Below are 26777 nucleotides of genomic sequence, written 5' to 3' on the forward strand. Positions count from 1 at the left end.
TGTATTTTTGGTAGAGACAAGGTTTCACTATGTTGTCCAGGCTGGTCTCAGACTCTGGACCTCAGGTGATCCACCCACCTTGGCCTCCCAAAGTCCTGGGATTAGAGGCATGAGCCACCTTGCCCAGCTCTCAGCAGAATTTTAAAAGATTTATCTTCCATCTCTGCTGCTCTCTTATTTCCTAACCATTGAATGTGAGGTCTATATTGGAATATATCTGACAACTTCCAGCAGCACTCTTTTATAAAAAATTGAAATCTGTGTTAATATAGTAGAATATATTAGAGCTTGCAACATAGCTAACTGGAGAGCTATTAATGGTTTTTGGGTAGCCATATCATCTGTCTTTATTTGTCCTGTAATAGCAGCATACCAATTTGGTAAAATATAAGACACTAAAATTATGCTTACCTATAATTATGCCCACTGGATTAATTAATAAGCATGTCAGACTAATATCTACTGCAACGATTTAATGGTAAATTTTTTTGGATATCAGATATAAATATATAAGTATGAATAATTTTATGTACTAGTTATAAGGTATGTAATATTTTAAAAAATTATCTGAACTATAATTCGGTTGAAACCCTGTATTTCAAAAGTATGAATAACAAAATTAAAATAACTAAGGAATTCAATCAAAGTAAATATTGTGGCCTTATATTCACACTATTGTAGAAAATACTCTTTAATTTATATGAATGCAGGTTGTCTACAAACACACATAACTATACTAACTGTACTGGAGTAACCCAAGTACAACAGACTCCACTGTTCAGTTTATACACTGAACTCTTCTGGCTTTTGCACTGTAAGTATGTCAGCCCACAAATAATCACCTTGGATAATCAGATTTCTGCCAAAGAACTTACTCAGTATCTTTTAGTCCATATTATTCTGTACTGCTAAATTTATTCTGATCTTTGTGCTCAACTTTTTTATGCTCTTGAAATGAAGTTTACTCTGAACAAATCTATGTCTAGTTTAAAGACTAAAGATAAAAAAATCTTTTGCCAAGACAAAAAGAAAGCAATGAATCTCAGGTACCAGATAAAGACAATTCTGAGTCAAAAAGAATGACAAAAGGTTTGTTTCATTGTTAATATGATTTACACATATTTCAAAAAGCAGAAGAAATATATACATATAATCTAAACCTTTTTTAAAAAATTAACGTTATCCTCCCTTATTTTCACATATGAGAATAAAGCCTCTTGTTAATTTATATTTTCTCTTACAATAGCCAGGTCTCTGGACAAGTTCTTGAACTCTTGGGCCTCTGAATTTTGCACACTGTGTGCACTTGAAAGGATGTTTATGGGGGGAAAAGCAGAAGAGAGAAAGATGTTATTAAAAATCCCCATGGGTTCACATGAATAAAGCAAGTTCTTAGAGACCTATGAAGAGACTTAGAATCTGACACAGTAATAATCAGAGATTACCTCTGACAAGCACTAATGGACAGATCATTGAAGAAAATTAACAACAATATTAGGACCTGAACTCAACATTTGACCAAATAGTCCTAATAGACATCTACAGAACTCTTCATCTAAAAATACCATAATATATACATTCTTCTCATCACCACGTGGTACATACTCTAAAATTGACCACACAATCAGAAATAAAACAATTCTCAGCAAATTCAAAAATCCCAAAATGATACAAACCACACATACAGACTACAGCTTAAGAAAAATATAATTCAATACCAATAAAACAACTGGAAATCATACAATTAAATAAAAACTAAATGGCCTACACTTGAATAACTTTTTGGTAAATAATGGAATTAAAGCAGAAACCAAGAAGTGTTTTGAAACAAATAAGAACAAAAATACAAAATACCAGAATCCCTGCAATACAGCTAAGGCAGTGTTAAAAGAAAAATTCATAGCATTAAATCCTCACATCAAAAAGTTAGATCTCAGTTTAACAACCTGATACCATAAATAAAAGACTGAGAGCAGCAAAAGCAAATCAGCCCCTAAGCTAGCAAAAGACAAGAAATAACCAAAATCAGAGCTGAACTGAAGGAGATTTAGACATGAAAAACTACAAAATATCAAGAAATCCAGGCATTAAATCTATTAAAAAGAGTAAATAAACTACTAGCTAGATTAATGAAGATACAAATAAACACAATTAGAAATGAGAAAAAGAGACATTACCACTGACCTCACAAAAATATACTGAAGTCTGCTACGCACATAAAAAAAATCTAGAAGAAATGAAAAAAGTCTTCAAAAGGAGACAAATGTGGCTAACAAGCATATAAAAAAATGCTCATCACTGATCATTAGAGATATGCAGAAGAAAAACCACAAGAAATCATCTCAAACCAGTGAGAATGGCAATTATTATAATTCAACCATTGTGAAAAGCAGTGTGGTGATTCCTCACTGAACTAAAAACAAAATTACCATTTGACCCAGTAACCTCACAATTCGGTATATACCTAAAAATATATAAATTATTCTATCATAAAGACACATGCACAATCACATCCATTGCAGCACTATTCACAACAGCAAAGACACGGAATCAACCTAAATGCCTATCAATGGTACTGGATAAAGAAAATATGGTATGGTTGGGCATGATGGCTCACGCCTGTAATCCAGCACTTTGGGGGCCGAGCCAGCTGGATTGCCTGAGCTCAGGAGTTTGAGACCGGCATGGACAACACAGCAAAATCTCATCTACAAAAAAAAAAAAAAAAAAATACAAAAAGAAAAATTAGCTAGGCATGATGGCACAAGCCTTTAGTCTTAGCTACTTGGGAAGCTTAGGTAGAAGAGGATTGCTTCAGCATGACAGGTTGAGAGTCAGCACAGACTGATTCAGGGTCCAGTCCCACAACATTGTCCTCATTGCAGATGCCAGTCACAAACTTCATGGGCTCATCTATGCTTCTGACCTACTGTTTAAAAACTGGGGACTCCCATAACCTTTTTGAAATTCAATAATCTGATAGAGCTACTCACAGAACTCAGCAGAACACTGTAGTTATATTTACAGGTTTCAAATAAAATATACAACCCCCAAAAAGTCAAATGGAAGAAAAGTATAGAACCAAGAAAAGAGGTGGGAAAAGATGAAGCATATAGATAATAAATACCCGTGATTAATAAAATTCTCTACCCTCTGTGTTCTCCAGGAACACTTTATGAAAAGAAACACCCGGGCCAGGCGCGGTGGCTCACGCTTGTAATCCCAGCACTTTGGGAGGCCGAGGCGGGCGGATCACGAGGTCAGGAGATCGAGACCACGGTGAAACCCCGTCTCTACTAAAAAATACAAAAAATTAGCCGGGCGTGGTGGCGGGCGCCTGTAGTCCCAGCTACTCGGAGAGGCTGAGGCAGAAGAATGGCGTGAACCCAGGAGGCGGAGCTTGCAGTGAGCCGAGATCGCGCCACTGCACTCCAGCCTGGGCGACAGAGCGAGACTCCGTCTCAAAAAAAAAAAAAAAGAAAAAGAAAAGAAAAGAAACACCCTTCCCATTACGACTTAGATGGTGCTCTCTTTTCTTACCTACTACACAGCCAGGAAAACACTCTGCATGTTTTCTTCTTTTTCTCATTAAAAAAGCAGCTGAATTTGTCTTCAGTGGTCAGCAAAAAATACTTCTTAATCAAAGTTCACTTATTTTCTTCCCACAGGCTCCCGAACTCTGAGCTATGCTCAGTCTGAGCCACCACACAACCTCATTTTATGTCCCTCCTAAGAACACACTGACTTCAGGGTAAAACATTCTCTGATCTAAATTCTGATTATTTCACCCTTCATTTAAACATTCCCCTCACCTTTTTTCTAATCTTATTTGCTTTTCCCTAGGAAAAAAAGCCCTTTTCTGCCTAATCTTTGCAATCCTTAAAGATCTTATAGTGGCACTTCCTCCTGTTGCAATACTCCTTTGGAATTCATTTTTTTTTTAAATACATCTAACTGGTTTATTTTAAAACCTCTAAAAACTGCCTCAAAAAAGCAACAATTTTATCTTCAGTAAGACACTCTCAAACCCCTTCTATCTTAACCTTAACTGCATCTGCCTGTGGGGCCCTAGCTTTCCAGGGCTCTGTAGCTTCTCTCACTATAGAGGCCTCTTCCATGGCTGGGGTAAGCAGGCTGGGACATCTGCAGGAAACGCTTTCCAGAAGGAACTAACTGGGCCTTTAATAACCTCCTTTTGCTGGCTCAAAATTAACCTTAGCTTGTAGTCACTGGGCTCAAGCTTTAATTACCATGTCAGAGTCGTTCACTTAGTTTTTGAAAATAAGTATTTGAAAAATCCAGCAAAGGCCGGGAGTGGTGGCTCATGCCTGTAATCCCAGCACTTTGGGAGGCCGAGGAGGGCGGATCAGGAGGTCAGGAGATAGAGACCATCCTGGCTAACATGGTGAAACCCCATCTCTACTAAAAATACAAAAAATTAGCCGGGCGAGGTGGTGGGCGCCTGTAGTCCCAGCTATGCAGGAGGTTGAGGCAGGAGAATGGCATGAACCTCCGGGGGCAGAGCCTGCAGTGAGCGGAGATCACGCCACTGCACTCCAGCCTGGGTGACAGCGAGACTCTATCTCAAAAAAAAAAAAAAAATCCAGCAAAATGATTCAAAAACATATAAGAAAATGTTAAGGTGCTTACATTTTGTACCTCAGTAAGAGAAGAAAATGTATTTATTTCTTTTGGACAATAAAGTATTATTTTATTTTTTGTATTAAAAATCATGTGGTAAACAGTCATATGGGAACACTTCTAGGAGATACCAAGTTTCATCACATAAAATTTAGCATTAAACTCAGAAATCAAAATAACAGGACATAGAACAAAGATATTGGTTAAAGAAGTGTGCACAGGGGTGGAGCCAAGATGGCCGAATAGGAACAGCTCCGGTCTCCAGCTCCCAGCCCCAGCGACACAGAAGATGGGTGATTTCGGCATTTCTGCTTGAGGTACAGGTTTCATCCCACTAGGGAGTGCCTAACAGTGGGTGCAGGACAGTCGGTGAAGCGCACTGTGCGCGAGCCGAAGCAGAGCGAGGCATTGCCTCACTCGGGAAGCGCAAGGGGTCAGGGAGTTCCCTTTCCTAGTCAAAGACAGGGGAAACAGACGGCACCTGGAATATCGGGTCAGTCCCATCCTAATACTGCGCTTTTCCAACGGGCCTGGAAAATGGCACACTAGGAGATTGTGTCCCGCACCTGGCTCGGAGGGTCCTATGCCCACAGAGTCTCGCTGATTGCTAGCACAGCAGTCTGAGATCAAGCTGCAAGGCGGCAGCGAGGCTGGGGGAGGGGCGCCCGCCATTGCCCAGGCTTGCTTAGGTAAACAAAGCAGCCAGGAAGCTCGAACTGGGTGGAGCCCACCACAGCTCAAGGAGGCCTGCCTGCCTCTGTAGGCTCCACCTCTGGGGGCAGGGCACAGACAAACAAAAACTCAGCAAGAACCTCCACAGACTTAAATGTCCCTGTCTGACTGACAGCTTTGAAGAGAGTAGTGGTTCTCCCAGCACGCAGCTGGAGATCTGAGAACGGACAGACTGCCTCCTAAAGTGGGTCCCTCACCCCTGAGCAGCCTAACTGGGAGGCACCCCCCCAGTAGGGACAGACTGACACCTCATTCAACCGGGTACTCCTCTGAGACAAAACTTTCAGAGGAACTATCAGACAGCTGAATTTGTGGTCTCACGAAAATCCGCTGTTCTGCAGCCACCGCTGCTGACACCCAGCCAAACAGGGTCTGGAGTGGACCTCTAGTAAACTCCAACAGACCTGCAGCTGAGGGTCCTGTCTGGTAGAAGGAAAACTAACAAACAGAAAGGACATCTACACCAAAAACCCATCTGTACAGCACCATCATCAAAGACAAAAAGTAGATAAAACCACAAAGATGGGGAAAAAACAGAGCAAAAAAACTGGAAACTCTAAAAAACAGAGCACCTCTCCTCCTCCAAAGGAACGCAGTTCCTCACCAGCAACGGAACAAAGCTGGATGGAGGATGACTTTGATGAGTTGAGAGAAGAAGGCTTCAGACGATCAAACTACTCTGAGCTACGAGAGGAAATTCAAAACAATAGCAAAGAAGTTAAAAACTTTGAAAAAAAATTAGAAGAATGGATAACTAGAATAACCAATGGAGAGAAGGGCTTAAAGGAGCTGATGGAGCTGAAAGCCAAGTTTCGAGAACTACGCGAAGATTGTAGAAGCCTCAGTAGCAGATGCGATCAACTGGAAGAAAGGGTATCGCTGATGGAAGATGAAATGAATGAAATGAAGAGAGAAGGGAAGTTTAGAGAAAAAAGAATAAAAAGAAATGAACAAAGCCTCCAAGAAATTTGGGACTATGTGAAAAGACCAAACCTACGTCTGATTGGTGTACCTGAAAATGATGGGGAGAATGCAACCAAGTTGGAAAACACTCTGCAAGATATTATCCAGGAGAACTTCCCCAATCTAGCAAGGCAGGCCAACATGCAGATTCAGGAAATACAGAGAACGCCACAAAGATACTCCTCGAGGAGGGCAACTCCAAGACACATAATTGTCAGATTCACCAAAGTTGAAATGAAGGAAAAAATGTTAAGGGCAGCCAGAGAGAAAGGTCGGGTTACCCACAAAGGGAAGCCCATCAGACTAACAGCTGATCTCTCAGCAGAAACTCTACAAGCCAGAAGAGAGTGGGGGCCGATATTCAACATTCTTAAAGAAAAAAACTTTCAACCCAGAATTGCCTATCCCGCCAAACTAAGCTTCATAAGTGAAGGAGAAATAAAACACTTTACAGACAAGCAAACGCTGAGTGATTTTGTCACCACCAGGCCTGCCCTAAAAGAGCTCCTGAAGGAAGCACTAAACATGGAAAGGAACAACCGGTACCAGCCACTGCAAAAACATGCCAAATTGTAAAGACCATCGAGGCTAGGAAGAAACTATAGCAACTATCGAGCAAAATAACCAACCAACATCATAATGACAGGATCAGATTCACACATAACAATATTAACGTTAAATGTAAATGGGCTAAATGCTCCAATCAAAAGACACAGACTGGCAAACTGGATAAGGAGTCAGGACCCGTCAGTGTGCTGTATTCAGGAAACCCATCTCACGTGCAGAGACACACATAGACTCAAAATAAAGGGATGGAGGAAGATCTATCAAGCAACTGGAAAACAAAAAAAGGCAGGGGTTGCAATCCTAGTCTCTGATAAAATAGACTTTAAACCAACAAAGATCAAAAGAGACAAAGAAGGCCATTACATAATGGTAAAGGGATCAATTCAACAAGAAGAGCTAACTATCCTAAATATATATGCACCCAACACAGGAGCACCCAGATTCATAAAGCAAGTCCTGAGTGACCTACAAAGGGACTTAAACTCCCACACAATAATAATGGGAGATTTTAACACCCCACTGTCAGCATTAGACAGATAAACGAGACAGAAAATTAACAAGGATATCCAGGAATTGAACTCAGCTCTACATAAAAGTGGACCTAATAGACATCTACAGAACTCTCCACCCCAAGTCAACAGAATATACATTTTTTTCAGCACCTATTCCAAAATTAACCACATAGTTGGAAGTAAAGCTCTCCTCAGCAAATGTAAAAGAACAGAAATTATAACAAACTATCTCTCAGACCACAGTGCAATCAAACTAGAACTCAGGATTAAGAAACTCACTCAAAACCGCTCAACTACATGGAAACTGAACAACCTGCTCCTGAATGACTATTGGGTACATAATGAAATGAAGGCAGAAATAAAGATGTTCTTTGAAACCAACGAGAACAAAGACACAACATACCAGAACCTCTGGGACACATTCAAAGCAGTGTGTAGAGGGAAATTTATAGCACTAAATGCCCACAAGAAAAGCAGGAAAGATCCAAAATTGACACCCTAACATCACAATTAAAAGAACTAGAAAAGCAAGAGCAAACACATTCAAAAGCTAGCAGAAGGCTAGAAATAACTAAAATCAGAGCAGAACTGAAGGAAATAGAGACACAAAAAACTCTTCAAAAAATTAATGAATCCAGGAGCTGGTTTTTTGAAAAGATCAACAAAATTGATGGACCGCTAGCAAGACTAATAAAGAAGAAAAGAGAGAAGAATCAAGTAGATGCAATAAAAAACGAAAAAGGGGATATCACCACCGATCCCACAGAAATACAATCTACCATCAGAGAATACTACAAACACCTCTATGCAAATAAACTAGAAAATCTAGAAGAAATGGATAAATTCCTCGAAAAATACACCCTCCCAAGACTAAACCAGGAAGAAGTTGAATCTCTGAATAGACCAATAACAGGTTCTGAAATTGTGGCAATAATCAATAGCTTACCAACCAAAAAGAGTCCAGGACCTGATGGATTCACAGCTGAATTCTTCCAGAGGTACAAGGAGGAACTGGTACCATTCCTTCTGAAACTATTCCAATCTATAGAAAAAGAGGGAATCCTCCCTAACACATTTTATGAAGCCAGCATCGTCCTGATACCAAAACCTGGCAGAGACATAACCAAAAAAGAGAATTTCAGACCAATAACCTTGATGAACATTGATGCAAAAATCCTCAATAAAATACTGGGAAACTGAATCCAGCAGCACATCAAAAAGCTTATCCACCATGATCAAGTGGGCTTCATCCCTGGGATGCAAGGCTGGTTCAACATACACAAATCAATAAATGTAATCCAGCATATAAACAGAACCAAAGACAAAAACCACATGATTATCTCAATAGATGCAGAAAAAGCCTTTGACAAAATTCAACAACTCTTCATGCTAAAAACTCTCAATAAATTAGGTATTGATGGGACATATCTCAAAATAATAAGAGCTATCTATGACAAACCCACAGCCAATATCATACTGAATGGGCAAAAACTGGAAGCATTCCCTCTGAAAACTGGCACAAGACAGGGATGCCCTCTCTCACCACTCCTATTCAACATAGTGCTGGAAGTTCTGGCCAGAGCAATCAGGCAGGAGAAGGAAATAAAGGGTATTCAATTAGGAAAAGAGGAAGTCAAATTGTCCCTGTTTGCAGATGACATGATTGTATATCTAGAAAGTCCCATTGTCTCAGCCCAAAATCTCCTTAAGCTGATTAGCAACTTCAGCAAAGTCTCAGGATACAAAATTAATGTACAAAAATCACAAGCATTCTTGTACACCAATCACAGACAAACAGAGAGCCAAATCATGAGTGAACTCCCATTCACAATTGCTTCAAAGAGAATAAAATACCTAGGAATCCAACTTACAAGGGATGTGAAGGACATCTTCAAGGAGAACTACAAACCACTGCTCAATGAAATAAAAGAGGATACAAACAAATGGAAGAACGTTCCATGCTCATGGGTTGGAAGAATCAATATCATGAAAATGGCCATACTGCCCAAGGTAATTTATAGATTCAATGCCATCCCCACCAAGCTACCAATGACTTTCTTCACAGAATTGGAAAAAACTACTTTAAAGTTCATATGGAACCAAAAAAGAGCCCGCATCGCCAAGTCAATCCTAAGCCAAAAGAACAAAGCTGGAGGCATCACGCTACCTGACTTTAAACTATACTACAAGGCTACAGTAACCAAAACAGCATGGTACTGGTACCACAACAGAGACATAGATCAATGGAACAGAACAGAGCCCTCAGAAATGATGCCGCATAGCTACAACTATCTGATCTTTGACAAGCCTGACAAAAACAAGCAATGGGGAAAGGATTCCCTATTTAATAAATGGTGCTGGGAAAACTGGCTAGCCATATGTAGAAAGCTGCAACTGGATCCCTTCCTTACACCTTATACAAAAATTAATTCAAGATGGATTAAAGACTTATATGTTAGACCTAAAACCATTAAAATCCTACAAGAAAACCTGGGCAATACCATTCAGGACGTAGGCGTGGGCAAGGACTTCATGTCTAAAACACCAAAAGCAATGGCAACAAAAGCCATCATCGACAAATGGGATCTCATTAAACTAAAGAGCTTCTGCACAGCAAAAGAAACTATCATCAGAGTGAACAGGCAACCTACACAATGGGAGAAAATTTTTGCAACCTACTCATCTGACAAAGGGCTAATATCCAGAATCTACAATGAACTCAAACAAATTTACAAGAAAAAAACAAACAACCCCATCAAAAAGTGGGCAGAGGACATGAACAGACACTTCTCAAAAGAAGACATTTATGCAGCCAACAGACACATGAAGAAATGCTCATCATCACTGGCCATCAGAGAAATGCAAATCAAAACCACAGTGAGATACCATCTCACACCAGTTAGAATGGCCATCATTAAAAAATCAGGAAACAACAGGTGCTGGAGAGGATGTGGAGAAATAGGAACACTTTTACACTGTTGGTGGGACTGTAAACTAGTTCAACCATTGTGGAAGTCAGTGTGGCGATTCCTCAGGGATCTCGAACTAGAAATACCATTTGACCCAGCCATCCCATTACTGGGTATATACCCAAAGGACTATAAATCATGCTGCTATAAAGACACATGCACACGTATGTTTATTGCGGCACTATTCACAATAGCAAAGAGTTGGAACCAACCCAAATGTCCAACAACGATAGACTGGATTAAGAAAATGTGGCACATATACACCATGGAATACTATGCAGCCATAAAAAATGATGAGTTCGTGTCCTTTGTAGGGACATGGATGAAACTGGAAAACATCATTCTCAGTAAACTATCACAAGGACAAAAAACCAAACACCAGATGTTCTCACTCATAGGTGGGAATTGAACAATGAGAACTCATGGACACAGCAAGGGGAACATCACACTCCGGGGACTGTTGTGGGGTGGGGGGAGGGGGGAGGGACAGCATTAGGAGATACACCTAATGCTAAATGACGAGTTAGTGGGTGCAGGAAATCAACATGGCACATGGATACATATGTAACAAACCTGCACATTGTGCACATGTACCCTAAAACCCTAAAGTATAATAAAAAAAAATAAAAAAAAATAAAAAAAAAAAGATATTTACTTTAGCAAGTTTACCCTGCAAAAAAAGAAACTGATGTTTTCATGAATTTATGTAACTCACCAATTATCTACCACATTTTCTTGTGGAAATACATTAATTCTCTACAGCCAAAATGGAAGAAAAATTTTTCTTATTTTTTTCCTCGATAGCTAACATTCTAAAAGCTAGATGGAATTCTGTTTGAAATCATTCAGCCATAAAAAACACACCTGAAGGCCGGGCATGGTGGCTTACGCCTGTAATCCCAGCACTTTTGGGGGGCACCAAGGCAGGTGGATCATGAGGTCAGGAGATCGTGACCACCCTGGCTAATATGGCGAAACCCCGTCTCTACTAAAAATACAAAAAAATTAGCTGGGTGTGGTGGCGGGCGCCTGTTGTCCCAGCTACCCGGGAGACTGAAGCAGGAGAATGGCGTAAACCCTGGAGACAGGGCTTGCAGTGAGCCGAGATCCCACTACTGCACTCCAGCCTGGGTGACAGAGCAAGACTGTCTCAAAAAAAAAAAAAAACAACCACCTGAGAAAACTCCTAAATTCACTCTGAGAAAGAAAAAGGTGAATTGAGACTTTTCAACAAATAAAATATATAGATATTATTTTCTGAAACTCACCTTTTTATGCTCTTTGTAAATATTTTCTTACCTTTCAAGCCCTACTAATAAAATGCAATTTACAGTTAAAAAACTGGGGTCAGCCGGGCACAGTGGCTCACACCTGCAATCCCAGCACTTGGGGAGGCCAAGGTGGGCAGATTACTTGAGGTCAGAATTTTGAGCTCAAACAGCCTGGCCAACATGGCAAACCCCCATCTCTACTAAAAATACAAAAAGTAGCCAGGTGTGGCAGGCACCTGTAGTCCCAGCTACTTGGGAGGCTGAGGCATAAGAATCACTTGAACTCGTGATGCAGAGGTTGCAGTGAGCTGAGATTGCACCACTGCACTACAGCCTGGGCGACAGAGGAAAACACTGTCAAAAAAAAACAGACAAAAAAAAAACAACCTGAGGTCAAAATACGTGAACAAATCATTTAATCATTGCAAGGTACAGATATGTCTGACTCATGTGTCAAGTCAGGCCATCCAATTACTTGAGAGATTCTCCCACCCCATCCTGTTCACTTAAGTGCTCAATAATCATTCTCTCAGGAGACTCTGAACTATGCCCCAGTGAATACCCCAGGTATATTTTACTTTGCAAGTTCTTGCACCATCTCACTGGGGTCAGTTGTTTTTCTTTGTCTTTGGAGTGCTATTTTATTTCACAAACTTTATACCATTTTTCTTTCACTATTTTTCTGTCCCCTAAGAGAATACAGGGGCAAAAATTATTTTGGTTTCCCCTTCAATACCAGCATCTGATTGTCTGAACAGCAATGTGTCTCCAAGAAATGGAAGCTGGGTTGGGTAAAGACAATATTAATATCTCAAGGGGTTAGCTTTCCAAAAAAACCAGCACATCAGAAGATGCATCTCAGCCACAGGGCATTCCCCTGCTCTCTTGAGAGGCTACACTCCATACCTCAGGTTGTCTTATGGGAGATGAAAGGCTACACTTCATACCTCAGGTTGTCTTACGGGAGAAAATGACCCAGGAGCTGATATTCACTAGACACTCTCACAGACATAGCCATGGCGGGTATCTTGGTTTTTCCCCAGACAGTACCGAATCTCAGGTCCAAGAAAAAACTGAAGGGTGGCTGAGGACACATCTCCCTATAAAGTTTCCAAAGGGAAACCTTGACCCAAAACATTCTGATATCTGTGTCTAAGGAAAACAGAAGAAAAAATATTTATAAACAGAAAACAAATCTTTTTAAATGTGCCATCAAATGCTTTGTCAAAAAATGATTAAAATAGGTATCAAAATGTACACTAAACTATTTGTTGATAATATGAATAAGGGAGGGGAAACTGGCATTTGGGAATGTCAGAAGGAAGTGAAAATTAAATATTTTAACTGCAAGCCAGAGTCAGGCTGGAGAAATAGGGGATGGGGGATAGACTTGAGGCCCTACTTGGGACACATGTGAAAAATGCAAGGAAACAGCAGTTCCCTGTAGGGTGTTAAAATAATTAAGTGGCTGGCAGTTAGACTGAGGAGGCTCTAGTTCCTAATTTCCACTTTAAAAAAATCTAATTCGGCCAGGCACGATGGCTTACACCTGTAATCCCAACACTTTGGGAGGCCGAGGCGGGTGGATCACTTGAAATCAGGAGTTCGAGACCAGCCTGACCAACATGGTGAAACCCCGTCTCTATTAAAAATACAAAGTTAATGGGGCATGGTGGCGCATGCCTGTAATCCCAGCTACCTGGCAGGCTAAGGCAGGAGAATCGCTTCAACCTGGGAGGCGGAGATTGCAGTGAGTTCAGACGGCGCCATTGCACTCCAGCCAGGGCGACAGAGTGAGACTTTGCCTCAAAAAACAAACTAATTCAAATGGATTTTTTGTAAATTACTATATTGGGGAAAAAATTTCAGGCTTAACAAACTATAAACTGCCAATTAACCTCTGATTACATAACCAAGAAATTTCCATCTTGATAGTACAAATTAAGAAACTACGTAACTGTACCTAACCAATTACTGAATTTGGTTTTCTTCTTTAGGCACCTTATAAAACTCTTCCGTCAAACCCCTTCAATAGACCATAATCTACAACCCATAGCTGGGTGCTCTACAATTTTGGAATCACTCTTTGGTTAAATTATTTAATATTTGTGCGGTGACTTCCGTTAATTTTTAATGGAAGAAAACAGGAGATGGGAACCTCACGGATCAAAGCTCTTTCCATTCTTGAACCCACACGCCGAGTCAGGATTCTCCACTGACGACCCTGCCATCGTCCCTGTACATCTGGGAGAGACTCCGCGCTGCGAGTGCACAGCTGCTCCAAGAGGGCTCCAGACCAGGGCACAATCACAGCGCAGGGAAGAGACAGGACGCCCGGGGGCCGGGTGTCAGCGCAGCCGCCATCTTATGGCTGAAGCGGACTGAGGTCGAGCTAGGCAAGGAGAACTCGGGGCACAGATTGTGGAGCTGACTGCGAGGAGGCCTGAGTCCCGCCACAGCCACTTCCCACCGGTTCCAACCAGCCCCGGCCACTCTCTCGGGATGTCGGACCCGGCACACTCACCATTTCTAGGCTTCCGGGGGTCCTGGCGACTTAGTTGTGAATCTCCCAATGCCTGCAGGTCACAGGGCCACAGAAGCTGGGCCTCTAGGAGCAGAGGACACACAGCAGTAAGGACTACATCTTGACCTCCGGCTGCAGCGAGAGCCAAAGGTCCTACCACATCCCGGAAGCCGACCTGTCTGCTCCAGCTGCATGCCTGATTGGACGGTCCCAGCCCAGCGTCCCTGATTGGATAATGTTTAATGCCCCGCCCCTTAAGGCCCTGAGTGACAGAAGATGTGATCAGATGCTGAGCTGAACGAAGAAAGAATGCCAGCACAGTCTGCCACCTTTTCAGGTAGGGCTTCCTCCCTGAGCTGAGCGCGGCCCGCCCTAGAGCCTGGGAAAACTCTATCTCTTCTTTACTCTCTCTTTTTAAATGTATTCGAAATGTGAACAAATATAGTTTACTGTCATGTTAATAATACATAAAATGTTTCTTCAAGAGTAAATCAATTTTTACTTTAGTAATAGTGTATTATCAATACTAAAGGCAGGGCGAAATGGCTTACGCCTTTAATCGCATCAGTTTGGGAGGCCGAGGCGGGCGGATCACCTGAAGTCAGAAGTTCAAGACCAGCCTGGTCGATAGGGTGAAACCCCTTATCTACTAAAAATACAAAAATTAATCGGGCATGGTGGTGGGTGCCTGTAATCCCAGCTACTCAGGAGGCTGAAGCAGGAGAATCATTTGAACCCAGGAGGTGGAGGTTGCAGTGAGCCGAGATCGGGCCATTGCACTCCAGCCTGGGCAACAAGAGTGAAACACCATCTCAAAAAACAAAACAACAACGAAAAAACTAATTTTAGTAAAACCTTATAAATAAATCCATCAAATTTGTCATTTTTGAACACTCTTGATTTTCATATACATTTTATAATCTCTTTTTTTTGTTTGTTTGTTTTTTTGAGGCAGAGTCTCCCTCTGCCGCCCAGGCTGGAGTGCAGTGGCGCAATCTCGGCTCACTGAAAGCTCCGCCTCCCCGGTGCAAGTAATTCTCCTCCCTCAGCCTCCTCAGAAGCTGGGATTACAGGCGCCCACCACCACTCCCAGCTAATTTTTGTTTTTTTGGTAGAGAGAGGGTTTCACCATGTTGAGGCCAGGCTGGCCTCAAACTCCTGACCTCAGGCAATCCGCCCACCTCGGCCTCCCAAAGTGCTGGGATTACAGGCGTGAGCCATGGTGCCCGGCCTTATAATCTCTTATAATTTTTTAACTCTTTTGATTTTATTTTATTAGACTTTTTTTTTTTTTAACTTGAAACAACGTTTATTTTATTTCATTTTATTTTTTTTGAGACAAAGTCTTGCTCTGCCAGTCAGGGTAGAGTGCAATGGCATGATCTCAGCTCACTGCAACCTCCGCCTCCTGGGTTCAAGCGATTCTCCTGCCTCAGCCTCCCGAGTAGCTGGGATTACAGGAGCCTGCCACCACACCCAGCTAATTTAGCATGGTGACCTGAACCTGTAGTAGCAGCTATTCAGAGGCTGAAGTAGGAGGATTGCCTGAGCCCAGGAGGTTGTGGCTGCAGTGAGCCCTGATCAAGCCACTGTACTCCATTCTGGGTGACAGAATGAAACCCTTTCTAAAAAAAAAAAAAATAAAGCCAAAGCATGTAAACTTAAACTTATGGGGGTTTGGGGGTTTTATTTTTGTCTTAAATTATTATATTTCAATAGTTTTGGGGTACAGGTAGTATTTGGTTACATGGATAAGTTCTTTTGAGGTGATTTCTGAGATTTAGGTGCACCAATCTCCCAAGCAGTGTGCGCTGTACCCAATGTGTAGTCTTTCATCCCTCACCCCCCTCCCACCCTTCCCACTGAGTGCCCAGAGTCTATTATATAATTCTTTTTAATTTTTAATTTTTTTTTTTTGAGATGGAGTTTCGCTCACCTCAGCCTCCCAAAGTGCTGGGATTACAGGCGTGAGCCACCGCGCCTGGCCCTATTATATAATTTTTATGCCTTTGCATCTTCATAGCTTAGCTCCCACTTATAAGTGAGGACATACCATATTTGGGGTTTTATCCCTTTTTTCTCTTCTTTTTCTTTTTCTTTTTTTTTTTTTGAGACGGAGTTTGCTGTGATTACAGGCATGAGCCACTGTGCCTGGCCTGTTTTTTGATGTTTTAATTATGGTCTTTTCTGTTTGTTGGTTTGTTTGTTTTTGAGATGGAGTCTCGCTCTGTCGCCCAGACTGGAGTGCAGTGGTACGATCTTGGCTCACTGCAACCTCCGCCTCTTGGGTTCAAGCGATTCTCCAGCCTCAGGCTCCCGAGTAACAGGGATTACAGACACATGCCATCGCGCCCTGCTAATTTTTGTATTTTTAGTAGAGGCGGGATTTTACCATGTTGGCCAGGCTGGTCTGGAACTCCTAACCTCAGGTGATCCACCAGTCTCGGTCTCCCAAAGTGCTGGGATTACAGGCATGAGCCACCAAGACCAGCCAATTATGGTCATTCTTGCAAGAGTAAGGTGGTATCACATTGTGGTTTTGATTTGCATTTCCCTGATCATTAATCATTACTGATGTTCAGCATTTTTTTTCTATGTTTGTTGGCTATTTGTATATCTTCTTTTGAGAATTGTTTAAGTCCCATCTGCCTTTGTTTTTGTTGCATTTGCTTTGGGGTTCTTGGTCGTGCACTCTTTGCCCAAGTCAATGTCTAGAAGAGTTTTTCCAATGCTTTAGAATTCGAGTAGTTTCAGGTCTTAGATTAAAGTATTTGATCCTTCTTGAGTTGATTTTTTTATAAGGTGACAGATGAAGATCCATTTTTTTTTTTGAGACGGAGTCTCGCTCTGTTCCCAGGCTGAGGTGCAGTGGCATGATCTCTGCCTCCCAGGTTCAAGCAATTCTCTGCCTCAGCCTCCCGAGTAGCTAGGATTAACAGGCACCTGCCACCACACCCAGTTAAATTTTTTTTGTATTTTTAGTAGAGATGGGGTTTCACCATCTTGGCCAGGCTGGTCTTGAACTCCTGACCTCGTGATCCACCCACCTCGACCTCTGTAAGTGCTGGGATAACAGGTATGAGCCACTGTGCCCAGCCAAAGATCCAGTTTTATTCTTCAATATGTGGCTTCCCAATTATGCCAGCACCATTTATTGAATAGGGTGTTCTTTCCCCACCTTATATCTTTGTTTACTTTGTCAAAGATCAGTTGGCTGTATTTGGGTTTATTTCTGGTTTCGCTATTGTGTTTCATTGGTCTACATGTCTATTTTTATACCCATACAATGCTGTTTTGGTAACTATAGCCTTGTAGTATAGTTTGAAGTCATATAATGTGATGACTTCAGATTTTTGTGTATGTGGTTTTGGTTTTGTTAGTGTTTTTTTTTTTCTTAGTCTAACCTTGACTATGGAGGCTCTCTTTTTATTTTATATAAATTTTAGGATTTTTTTTAGTTCTGTGAAGAATGATAATGTTATTTTGATGGAAATTACATTGAATTTGTAGATTGCTTTTGGTAGGTTGATCATTGTCACAATAGGATTGCTACCCATCCATAAGCATGAAATACATTTCCATTTGTTTTTGTTGTCTATGATTTCTTTTAGCAACGTTTTGTAGTTTTTCTCTTTTTCTTTTTTTTTTTTTTTTGAGACAGTTTCACTCTCTTTGCCCAGGCTGGAGTGAAATGGCATGATCTTGGCTCACTGCAACCTCTGCCTCCTGGGTTCAAGTGATTCTCCTGCCTCAGCTTCCCAAGTAGCTGGGATTACAGGCACCTGCCTCCATGCCCGGCTTTTTTTGTATTTTTATTAGAGATGGGGTTTCACCATGTTGGCCAGGGTGATCTCGATCTCTTGACCTCATGATCTACCCACCTCGACCTCCCAAAGTGCTGGGATTACAGGCGTGAGCCACCGCACCTGGCTGTAGTTTTTCTTGTAGAGATCTTTCACCACCTTGGTTAGACATATTCCTAGTTTTTTTTTTTTTTTTTTTTTTGCAGCTACTTTAAAATGAGTTGAGTTCTTAATTTAATTCTTAGTTTGGTCACTGTTAGTGTACACCAATGCCACTAACTTGCACACATTGATTTTGTATCCTGAAATTTTACTGAATTTATGTATCAGATCAAAAAGCTTTTTTTCCGGTGGAGCCAAGATGGCCGAATAGGAACAGCTCCGGTCTCCAGCTCCCAGCCCCAGCGACACAGAAGACGGGTGATTTCTGCATTTCTGCTTGAGGTACCGGTTTCATCTCACTAGGGAGTGCCTAACAGTGGGTGCAGGACAGTTGGTGAAGCGCACTGTGCGCGAGCCGAAGCAGGGCGAGGCATTGCCTCACTCAGGAAGTGCAAGGGGTCACGGAGTTCCCTTTCCTAGTCAAAGAAAGGCAAAACAGACGGCACCTGGAATATCGGGTCAGTCCCATCCTAATACTGCGCTTTTCCAACGGGCCTGGAAAATGGCACACTAGGAGATTGTGTCCCGCACTTGGCTCAGAGGGTCCTATGCCCACGGAGTCTCGCTGATTGCTAGCACAGCAGTCTGAGATCAAGCTGCAAGGCGGCAGCGAGGCTGGGGGAGGGGCGCCCGCCATTGCCCAGGCTTGCTTAGGTAAACAAAGCAGCCAGGAAGCTCGAACTGGGTGGAGCCCACCACAGCTCAAGGAGGCCTGCCTGCCTCTGTAGGCTCCACCTCTGGGGGCAGGGCACAGACAAACAAAAACTCAGCAAGAACCTCCACAGACTTAAATGTCCCTGTCTGACTGACAGCTTTGAAGAGAGTAGTGGTTCTCCCAGCACGCAGCTGGAGATCTGAGAACGGACAGACTGCCTCCTAAAGTGGGTCCCTCACCCCTGAGCAGCCTAACTGGGAGGCACTCCCCTAGTAGGGACAGACTGACACCTCATTCAACCGGGTACTCCTCTGAGACAAAACTTTCAGAGGAACTATCAGACAGCTGAATTTGTGGTCTCACGAAAATCTGCTGTTCTGCAGCCACCGCTGCTGACACCCAGCCAAACAGGGTCTGGAGTGGACCTCTAGTAAACTCCAACAGACCTGCAGCTGAGGGTCCTGTCTGGTAGAAGGAAAACTAACAAACAGAAAGGACATCCACACCAAAAACCCATCTGTACAGCACCATCATCAAAGACAAAATGTAGATAAAACCACAAAGATGGGGAAAAAACAGAGCAAAAAAACTGGAAACTCTAAAAAACAGAGCACCTCTCCTCCTCCAAAGGAACGCAGTTCCTCACCAGCAACGGAACAAAGCTGGATGGAGGATGAATTTGATGAGTTGAGAGAAGAAGGCTTCAGATGATCAAACTACTCTGAGCTACGAGAGGAAATTCAAAACAATAGCAAAGAAGTTAAAAACTTTGAAAAAAAAATTAGAAGAATGGATAACTAGAATAACCAATGGAGAGAAGGGCTTAAAGGAGCTGATGGAGCTGAAAGCCAAGTTTCGAGAACTACGCGAAGATTGTAGAAGCCTCAGTAGCAGATGCGATCAACTGGAAGAAAGGGTATCGCTGATGGAAGATGAAATGAATGAAATGAAGAGAGAAGGGAAGTTTAGAGAAAAAAGAATAAAAAGAAATGAACAAAGCCTCCAAGAAATTTGGGACTATGTGGAAAGACCAAACCTACGTCTGATTGGTGTACCTGAAAATGATGGGGAGAATGCAACCAAGTTGGAAAACACTCTGCAAGATATTATCCAGGAGAACTTCCCCAATCTAGCAAGGCAGGCCAGCATTCAGATTCAGGAAATACAGAGAACGCCACAAAGATACTCCTCGAGGAGGGCAACTCCAAGACACATAATTGTCAGATTCACCAAAGTTGAAATGAAGGAAAAAATGTTAAGGGCAGCCAGAGAGAAAGGTCGGGTTACCCACAAAGGGAAGCCCATCAGACTAACAGCTGATCTCTCAGCAGAAACACTACAAGCCAGAAGAGAGTGGGGGCCGATATTCAACATTCTTAAAGAAAAGTATTTTCAACCCAGAATTTCCTATCCCGCCAAACTAAGCTTCATAAGTGAAGGAGAAATAAAACACTTTACAGACAAGCAAACGCTGAGTGATTTTGTCACCACCAGGCCTGCCCTAAAAGAGCTCCTGAAGGAAGCACTAAACATGGAAAGGAACAACCGGTACCAGCCCCTGCAAAAACATGCCAAATTGTAAAGACCATCGAGGCTAGGAAGAAACTATAGCAACTAACGAGCAAAATAACCAACTAACATCATAATGACAGGATCAGATTCACACATAACAATATTAACGTTAAATGTAAATGGGCTAAATGCTCCAATCAAAAGACACAGACTGGCAAACTGGATTAGGAGTCAGGACCCATCAGTGTGCTGTATTCAGGAAACCCATCTCACGTGCAGAGACACACATAGACTCAAAATAAAGGGATGGAGGAAGATCTATCAAGCAACTGGAAAACAAAAAAAGGCAGGGGTTGCAATCCTAGTCTCTGATAAAATAGACTTTAAACCAACAAAGACCAAAAGAGACAAAGAAGGCCATTACATAATGGTAAAGGGATCAATTCAACAAGAAGAGCTAACTATCCTAAATATATATGCACCCAACACAGGAGCACCCAGATTCATAAAGCAAGTCCTCAGTGACCTACAAAGGGACTTAAACTCCCACACAATAATAATGGGAGATTTTAACACCCCACTGTCAACATTAGACAGATCAACGAGACAGAAAGTTAACAAGGATATCCAGGAACTGAACTCAGCTCTACATAAAGTGGACCTAATAGACATCTACAGAACTCTCCACCCCAAGTCAACAGAACATACATTTTTTTCAGCACCACACCTATTCCAAAATTGACCACATAGTTGGAAGTAAAGCTCTCCTCAGCAAATGTAAAAGAACAGAAATTATAACAAACTGTCTCTCAGACCACAGTGCAATCAAACTAGAACTCAGGATTAAGAAACTCACTCAAAGCCGCTCAACTACATGGAAACTGAGCAACCTGCTCCTGAATGACTATTGGGTACATAATGAAATGAAGGCAGAAATAAAGATGTTCTTTGAAACCAACGAGAACAAAGACACAACATACCAGAATCTCTGGGACACATTCAAAGCAGTGTGTAGAGGGAAATTTATAGCACTAAATGCCCACAAGAGAAAGCAGGAAAGGTCCAAAATTGACACCTTAACATCACAATTAAAAGAACTAGAAAAGCAAGAGTAAACACATTCAAAAGCTAGCAGAAGTCTAGAAATAACTAAAATCAGAGCAGAACTGAAGAAAATAGAGACACAAAAAACCCTTCAAAAAATTAATGAATCCAGGAACTGGTTTTTTGAAAAGATCAACAAAATTGATGGACCACTAGCAAGACTAATAAAGAAGAAAAGAGAGAAGAATCAAATAGATGCAATAAAAAACGAAAAAGGGGATATCACCACCGATCCCACAGAAATACAATCTACCATCAGAGAATACTACAAACACCTCTATGCAAATAAACTAGAAAATCTAGAAGAAATGGATAAATTCCTCGACAAATACACCCTCCCAAGACTAAACCAGGAAGAAGTTGAATCTCTGAATAGACCAATAACAGGTTCTGAAATTGTGGCAATAATCAATAGCCTACCAACCAAAAAGAGTCCAGGACCTGATGGATTCACTGCTGAATTCTACCAGAAGTACAAGGAGGAACTGGTACCATTCCTTCTGAAACTATTCCAATCGATAGAAAAAGAGGGAATCCTCCCTAACACATTTTACGAAGCCAGCATCGTCCTGATACCAAAGCCTGGCAGAGACATAACCAAAAAAGAGAATTTCAGACCAATATCCTTGATGAACATTGATGCAAAAATCCTCAATAAAATACTGGCAAACCGAATCCAGCAGCACATCAAAAAGCTTATCCACCATGATCAAGTGGGCTTCATCCCTGGGATGCAAGGCTGGTTCAACATACGCAAATCAATAAATGTAATCCAGCATATAAACAGAACCAAAGACAAAAACCACATGATTATCTCAATAGATGCAGAAAAGGCCTTTGACAAAATTCAACAACCCTTCATGCTAAAAACTCTCAATAAATTAGGTATGGATGGGACGTATCTCAAAATAATAAGAGCTATCTACGACAAACCCACAGCCAATATCATACTGAATGGGCAAAAACTGGAAGCATTCCCTCTGAAAACTGGCACAAGACAGGGATGCCCTCTCTCACCGCTCCTATTCAACATAGTGCTGGAAGTTCTGGCCAGAGCAATCAGGCAGGAGAAGGAAATAAAGGGTATTCAATTAGGAAAAGAGGATGTCAAATTGTCCCTGTTTGCAGATGACATGATTGTATATCTAGAAAAGCCCATTGTCTCAGCCCAAAATCTCCTTAAGCTGATTAGCAACTTCAGCAAAGTCTCAGGATACAAAATTAATGTACAAAAATCACAAGCATTCTTGTACACCAATCACAGACAAACAGAGAGCCAAATCATGAGTGAACTCCCATTCACAATTGCTTCAAAGAGAATAAAATACCTAGGAATTCAACTTACAAGGGATGTGAAGGACCTCTTCAAGGAGAACTACAAACCACTGCTCAATGAAATAAAAGAGGATACAAACAAATGGAAGAACATTCCATGCTCATGGGTTGGAAGAATCAATATTGTGAAAATGGCCATACTGCCCAAGGTAATTTATAGATTCAATGCCATCCCCATCAAGCTACCAATGACTTTCTTCACAGAATTGGAAAAAACTACTTTAAAGTTCATATGGAACCAAAAAAGAGCCCGCATCGCCAAGTCAATCCTAAGCCAAAAGAACAAAGCTGGAGGCATCACGCTACCTGACTTTAAACTATACTACAAGGCTACAGTAACCAAAACAGCATGGTACTGGTACCACAACAGAGACATAGATCAATGGAACAGAACAGAGCCCTCAGAAATGATGCCGCATATCTACAACTATCTGAACTTTGACAAACCTGACAAAAACAAGAAATGGGGAAAGGATTCCCTATTTAATAAATGGTGCTGGGAAAATTGGCTAGCCATATGTAGAAAGCTGCAACTGGATCCCTTCCTTACACCTTATACAAAAATTAATTCAAGATGGATTAAAGACTTATATGTTAGACCTAAAACCATTAAAATCCTACAAGAAAACCTAGGCAATACCATTCAGGACATAGGCGTGGGCAAGGACTTCATGTCTAAAACACCAAAAGCAATGGCAACAAAAGCCAAAATCGACAAATGGGATCTCATTAAACTAAAGAGCTTCTGCACAGCAAAAGAAACTACCATCAGAGTGAACAGGCAACCTACAGAACGGAGAAAGTTTTTGCAACCTACTCATCTGACAAAGGGCTAATATCCAGAATCTACAATGAACTCAAACAAATTTACAAGAAAAAAACAAACAACCCCATCAAAAAGTGGGCAGAGGACATGAACAGACACTTCTCAAAAGAAGACATTTATGCAGCCAACAGACACATGAAGAAATGCTCATCATCACTGGCCATCAGAGAAATGCAAATCAAAACCTCAGTGAGATACCATCTCACACCAGTTAGAATGGCCATCATTAAAAAATCAGGAAACAACAGGTGCAGGAGAGGATGCGGAGAAATAGGAACACTTTTACACTGTTGGTGGGACTGTAAACTAGTTCAACCATTGTGGAAGTCAGTGTGGCGATTCCTCAGGGATCTAGAACTAGAGATACCATTTGACCCAGCCATGCCATTACTGGGTATATACCCAAAGGACTATAAATCATGCTGCTATAAAGACACATGCACACGTATGTTTATTGCGGCGCTATTCACAATAGCAAAGTGTTGGAAGCAACCCACATGTCCAACAATGATAGACTGGATTAAGAAAATGTGGCACATATACACCATGGAATACTATGCAGCCATAAAAAATGATGAGTTCGTGTCCTTTGTAGGGACATGGATGAAACTGGAAAACATCATTCTCAGTAAACTATTGCAAGGACAAAAAACCAAACACCGCATGTTCTCGCTCATAGGTGGGAATTGAACCATAAGAACTCATGGACACAGCAAGGGGAACATCACACTCCGGGGACTGTTGTAGGGTGGGGGTAGGGGGGAGGGACAGCATTAGGAGATACACCTAATGCTAAATGACGAGTTAATGGGTGCAGGAAATCAACATGGCACATGGATACATATGTAACAAACCTGCACATTGTCCACATGTACCCTAAAACCTAAAGTATAATAAAAAAAAAAAAAAAAGCTTTTTTTCCTTTTTTCTTTTTGAGACAAGGTCTTACTCTGTTGCCCAAGCTGGAGTGCAGTAGCATGATCTCGGCTCACTGCAACCTCTGCCTCCTGGGTTCAAGTGATTCTCCTTTCTCACCCTCCCTAGTAGCTCGGATTACAGCCTCTTGCCACTATGCCCGGCTAATTTTTGTATTCTTAGTAGAGATGGGGTTTTACCGTGTTTTTTAGGCTGGTCTTGAACTCCTGACCTCAGGTGATCCACCTGCCTCTACCTCCCCTAGTGCTGGGATTACAGGCTTGAGCCACTGCACCTGGCCCTAAAAGCTTCTTAGATGAGTATTTAGGGTTTCCCAGCTGTACAATTATATCATTGGTAAACAGTGACAATTTGACTTCCTCTTTACCAATTTAGATGCTGTTTATTTTTTGCTTTACTCTGATTGCTTTGACTAAGACTTCCATTACTATGTTGAATAGAAGTGGTGAGAGTGGACATTATTGTCTTGTTCCAGTTCTCAGAAAAAATCCTTTCAACCTTTTGCCGTTCAGTGTAAGTTGTCTGTTTATCATAGATAGCTTTTTTTTCTTTTCTTTTTTTTTTTTCAGATGGAGTCTCGCTCTGTCGCCCAGGCTGGACTGCAATGGCATGATCTCCGCTCACTGCAATTTCAGCCTCCCGGACACAAGCTATTCTCCCACCTCAGCCTCCCCAGTAGCTGGGACAACAGGCACCCACCGTCATGCCTGGCTAATTTTTGTATTTTTGTACAGACCAGGTTTCACCATGTTGGCCAGGCTGATCTCAAACTCCTGATCTCAGGTGATCTGCCCACCTCGGCCTCCCAAAGTGCTGGGATTACAGCCACGAGCCACTGCGCCCAGCCTGTCATAGATGGTTTTTATGACCTTACAATATGTTCCCTCTATCCCGATTTTACTGAGGATTTTAATCACAAAGGGACGCTGGATTTTGCCAAATGATTTTTCTGTGTATTTTGAGATAATCATATAATTTTTGGTTTTAATTCTGTTTATTTGGTGTATAACATGTATTGACTTACCTATGTTAAATCATCTCTGCATCCCTGGCATAACATGTTCTCAATTATAGTGTACTATCTTATTAATATGCTGCTATGTTGGGTTAGCTAGTATTTTATCGAAGATTTTTGCATTCATCAGGAACATTGGTGTGTAGTTTTCTTTTATTATGTCTTTTCCTGATCTTGGTATTAGAGTGATACTGGCTTCATAGAATGATTTAGGAAGGATTCCCTTTTTCTCTATCTTTTGGAATAGTTTCAGTAGGATGGGTCCCAATTCTTTGAATGTTGGCTAGAACTGAGCTATGAATCCATCTTGTCCTGGACTTTTTTTGTTGGCAGTTTTTTTTTTTTTTTTTCTCTTGAGTCTTGCTCTGTCACCCAGGCTGGAGTGTAATGGTGCAATCTTGACTCACTGCAACCTCTACCTCCTGGGTTTAAATGATTCTCCTGCCTCAGCCTCCCAAGTAGCTGCGATTACAGGTCCAAACCACCATGCCTGGCTAATTTTTGTATTTTAAGTAGAGATGGGTTTTGCCATGTTGATCAGGCTGATCTCAAACCCCTGACTTCAAGTGATCCACCCACCTCATACTACCAAAGTGCTAGGATTACAGGCATAAGCCACTGCACCCAGCTGGCAACTTTTTATTACTAGTTTAATCTTGCTACTTGTTATTGGTCTGTTCAGAGTTTTTATTTCTTCCTGGTTTAATTTAGGAGGGTTGTATATTTTCAGGAATTTATCGAACTCCTCTAGGTTTTCTAGTTTGAGCATGTAAAGGTATTCATAGTAGCTTTGAATGATCTTTTATTTCTAATTGAGCATGTTTGGATCTTCATTCTGCTTTTCTGGGTTAATTTCACTAATAGTCTATCAATTTGGTTTATCTTTTCAAATTACTAGCTTATTGTTTTATCTTTTATATTTTTAAAATTTCGATTTTCTTTAGTTCTGCTCTGATCTTTGTTATTATTATTTTTTTTCTGCTGGATTTGGTTTGTTCTTGTTTCTCTTGTTCCTTGAGGTGTAATCTTACATTGTTTATTGTGGTTTTTTGAACTTTTTGATGTATGTATTTAATACTATGAACTTTCCTCTTAGCACCACTTTTGCTGTATCCCAGCAGTTTTAATATGTTGTGTCACTATTTTTCAGTTTAAAGAATTATTTAATTTCCATCTTGATTTCACTGTGGACCTAACAATCATTCAGGAGCAGTTTGTTTAATTTTCATGTATTTGTATGGTTTTGAGTG

General features: G+C 41.4%; 1 protein-coding gene across 1 annotated transcript in view; it reads right to left on the reverse strand.

Annotated features, from left to right (window-relative positions):
- Positions 1–26777, reverse strand: part of LOC129459812 (zinc finger protein 724) — a 283659-nt gene that overhangs the window by 23704 nt on the left and 233178 nt on the right. Inside the window, exon 1 of the mRNA XM_063616346.1 lies at positions 14180–14327. Within this exon, the coding sequence (XP_063472416.1) occupies positions 14180–14182 (3 nt within the window). The 5' untranslated portion in view covers positions 14183–14327. Of the gene's footprint in view, positions 1–14179 lie in introns of the transcript that reaches the window.

Source organism: Symphalangus syndactylus, chromosome 13 (genome assembly GCF_028878055.3).
Source record: "Symphalangus syndactylus isolate Jambi chromosome 13, NHGRI_mSymSyn1-v2.1_pri, whole genome shotgun sequence".
In the NCBI taxonomy this organism is placed as follows: Eukaryota; Metazoa; Chordata; class Mammalia; order Primates; family Hylobatidae; genus Symphalangus; species Symphalangus syndactylus.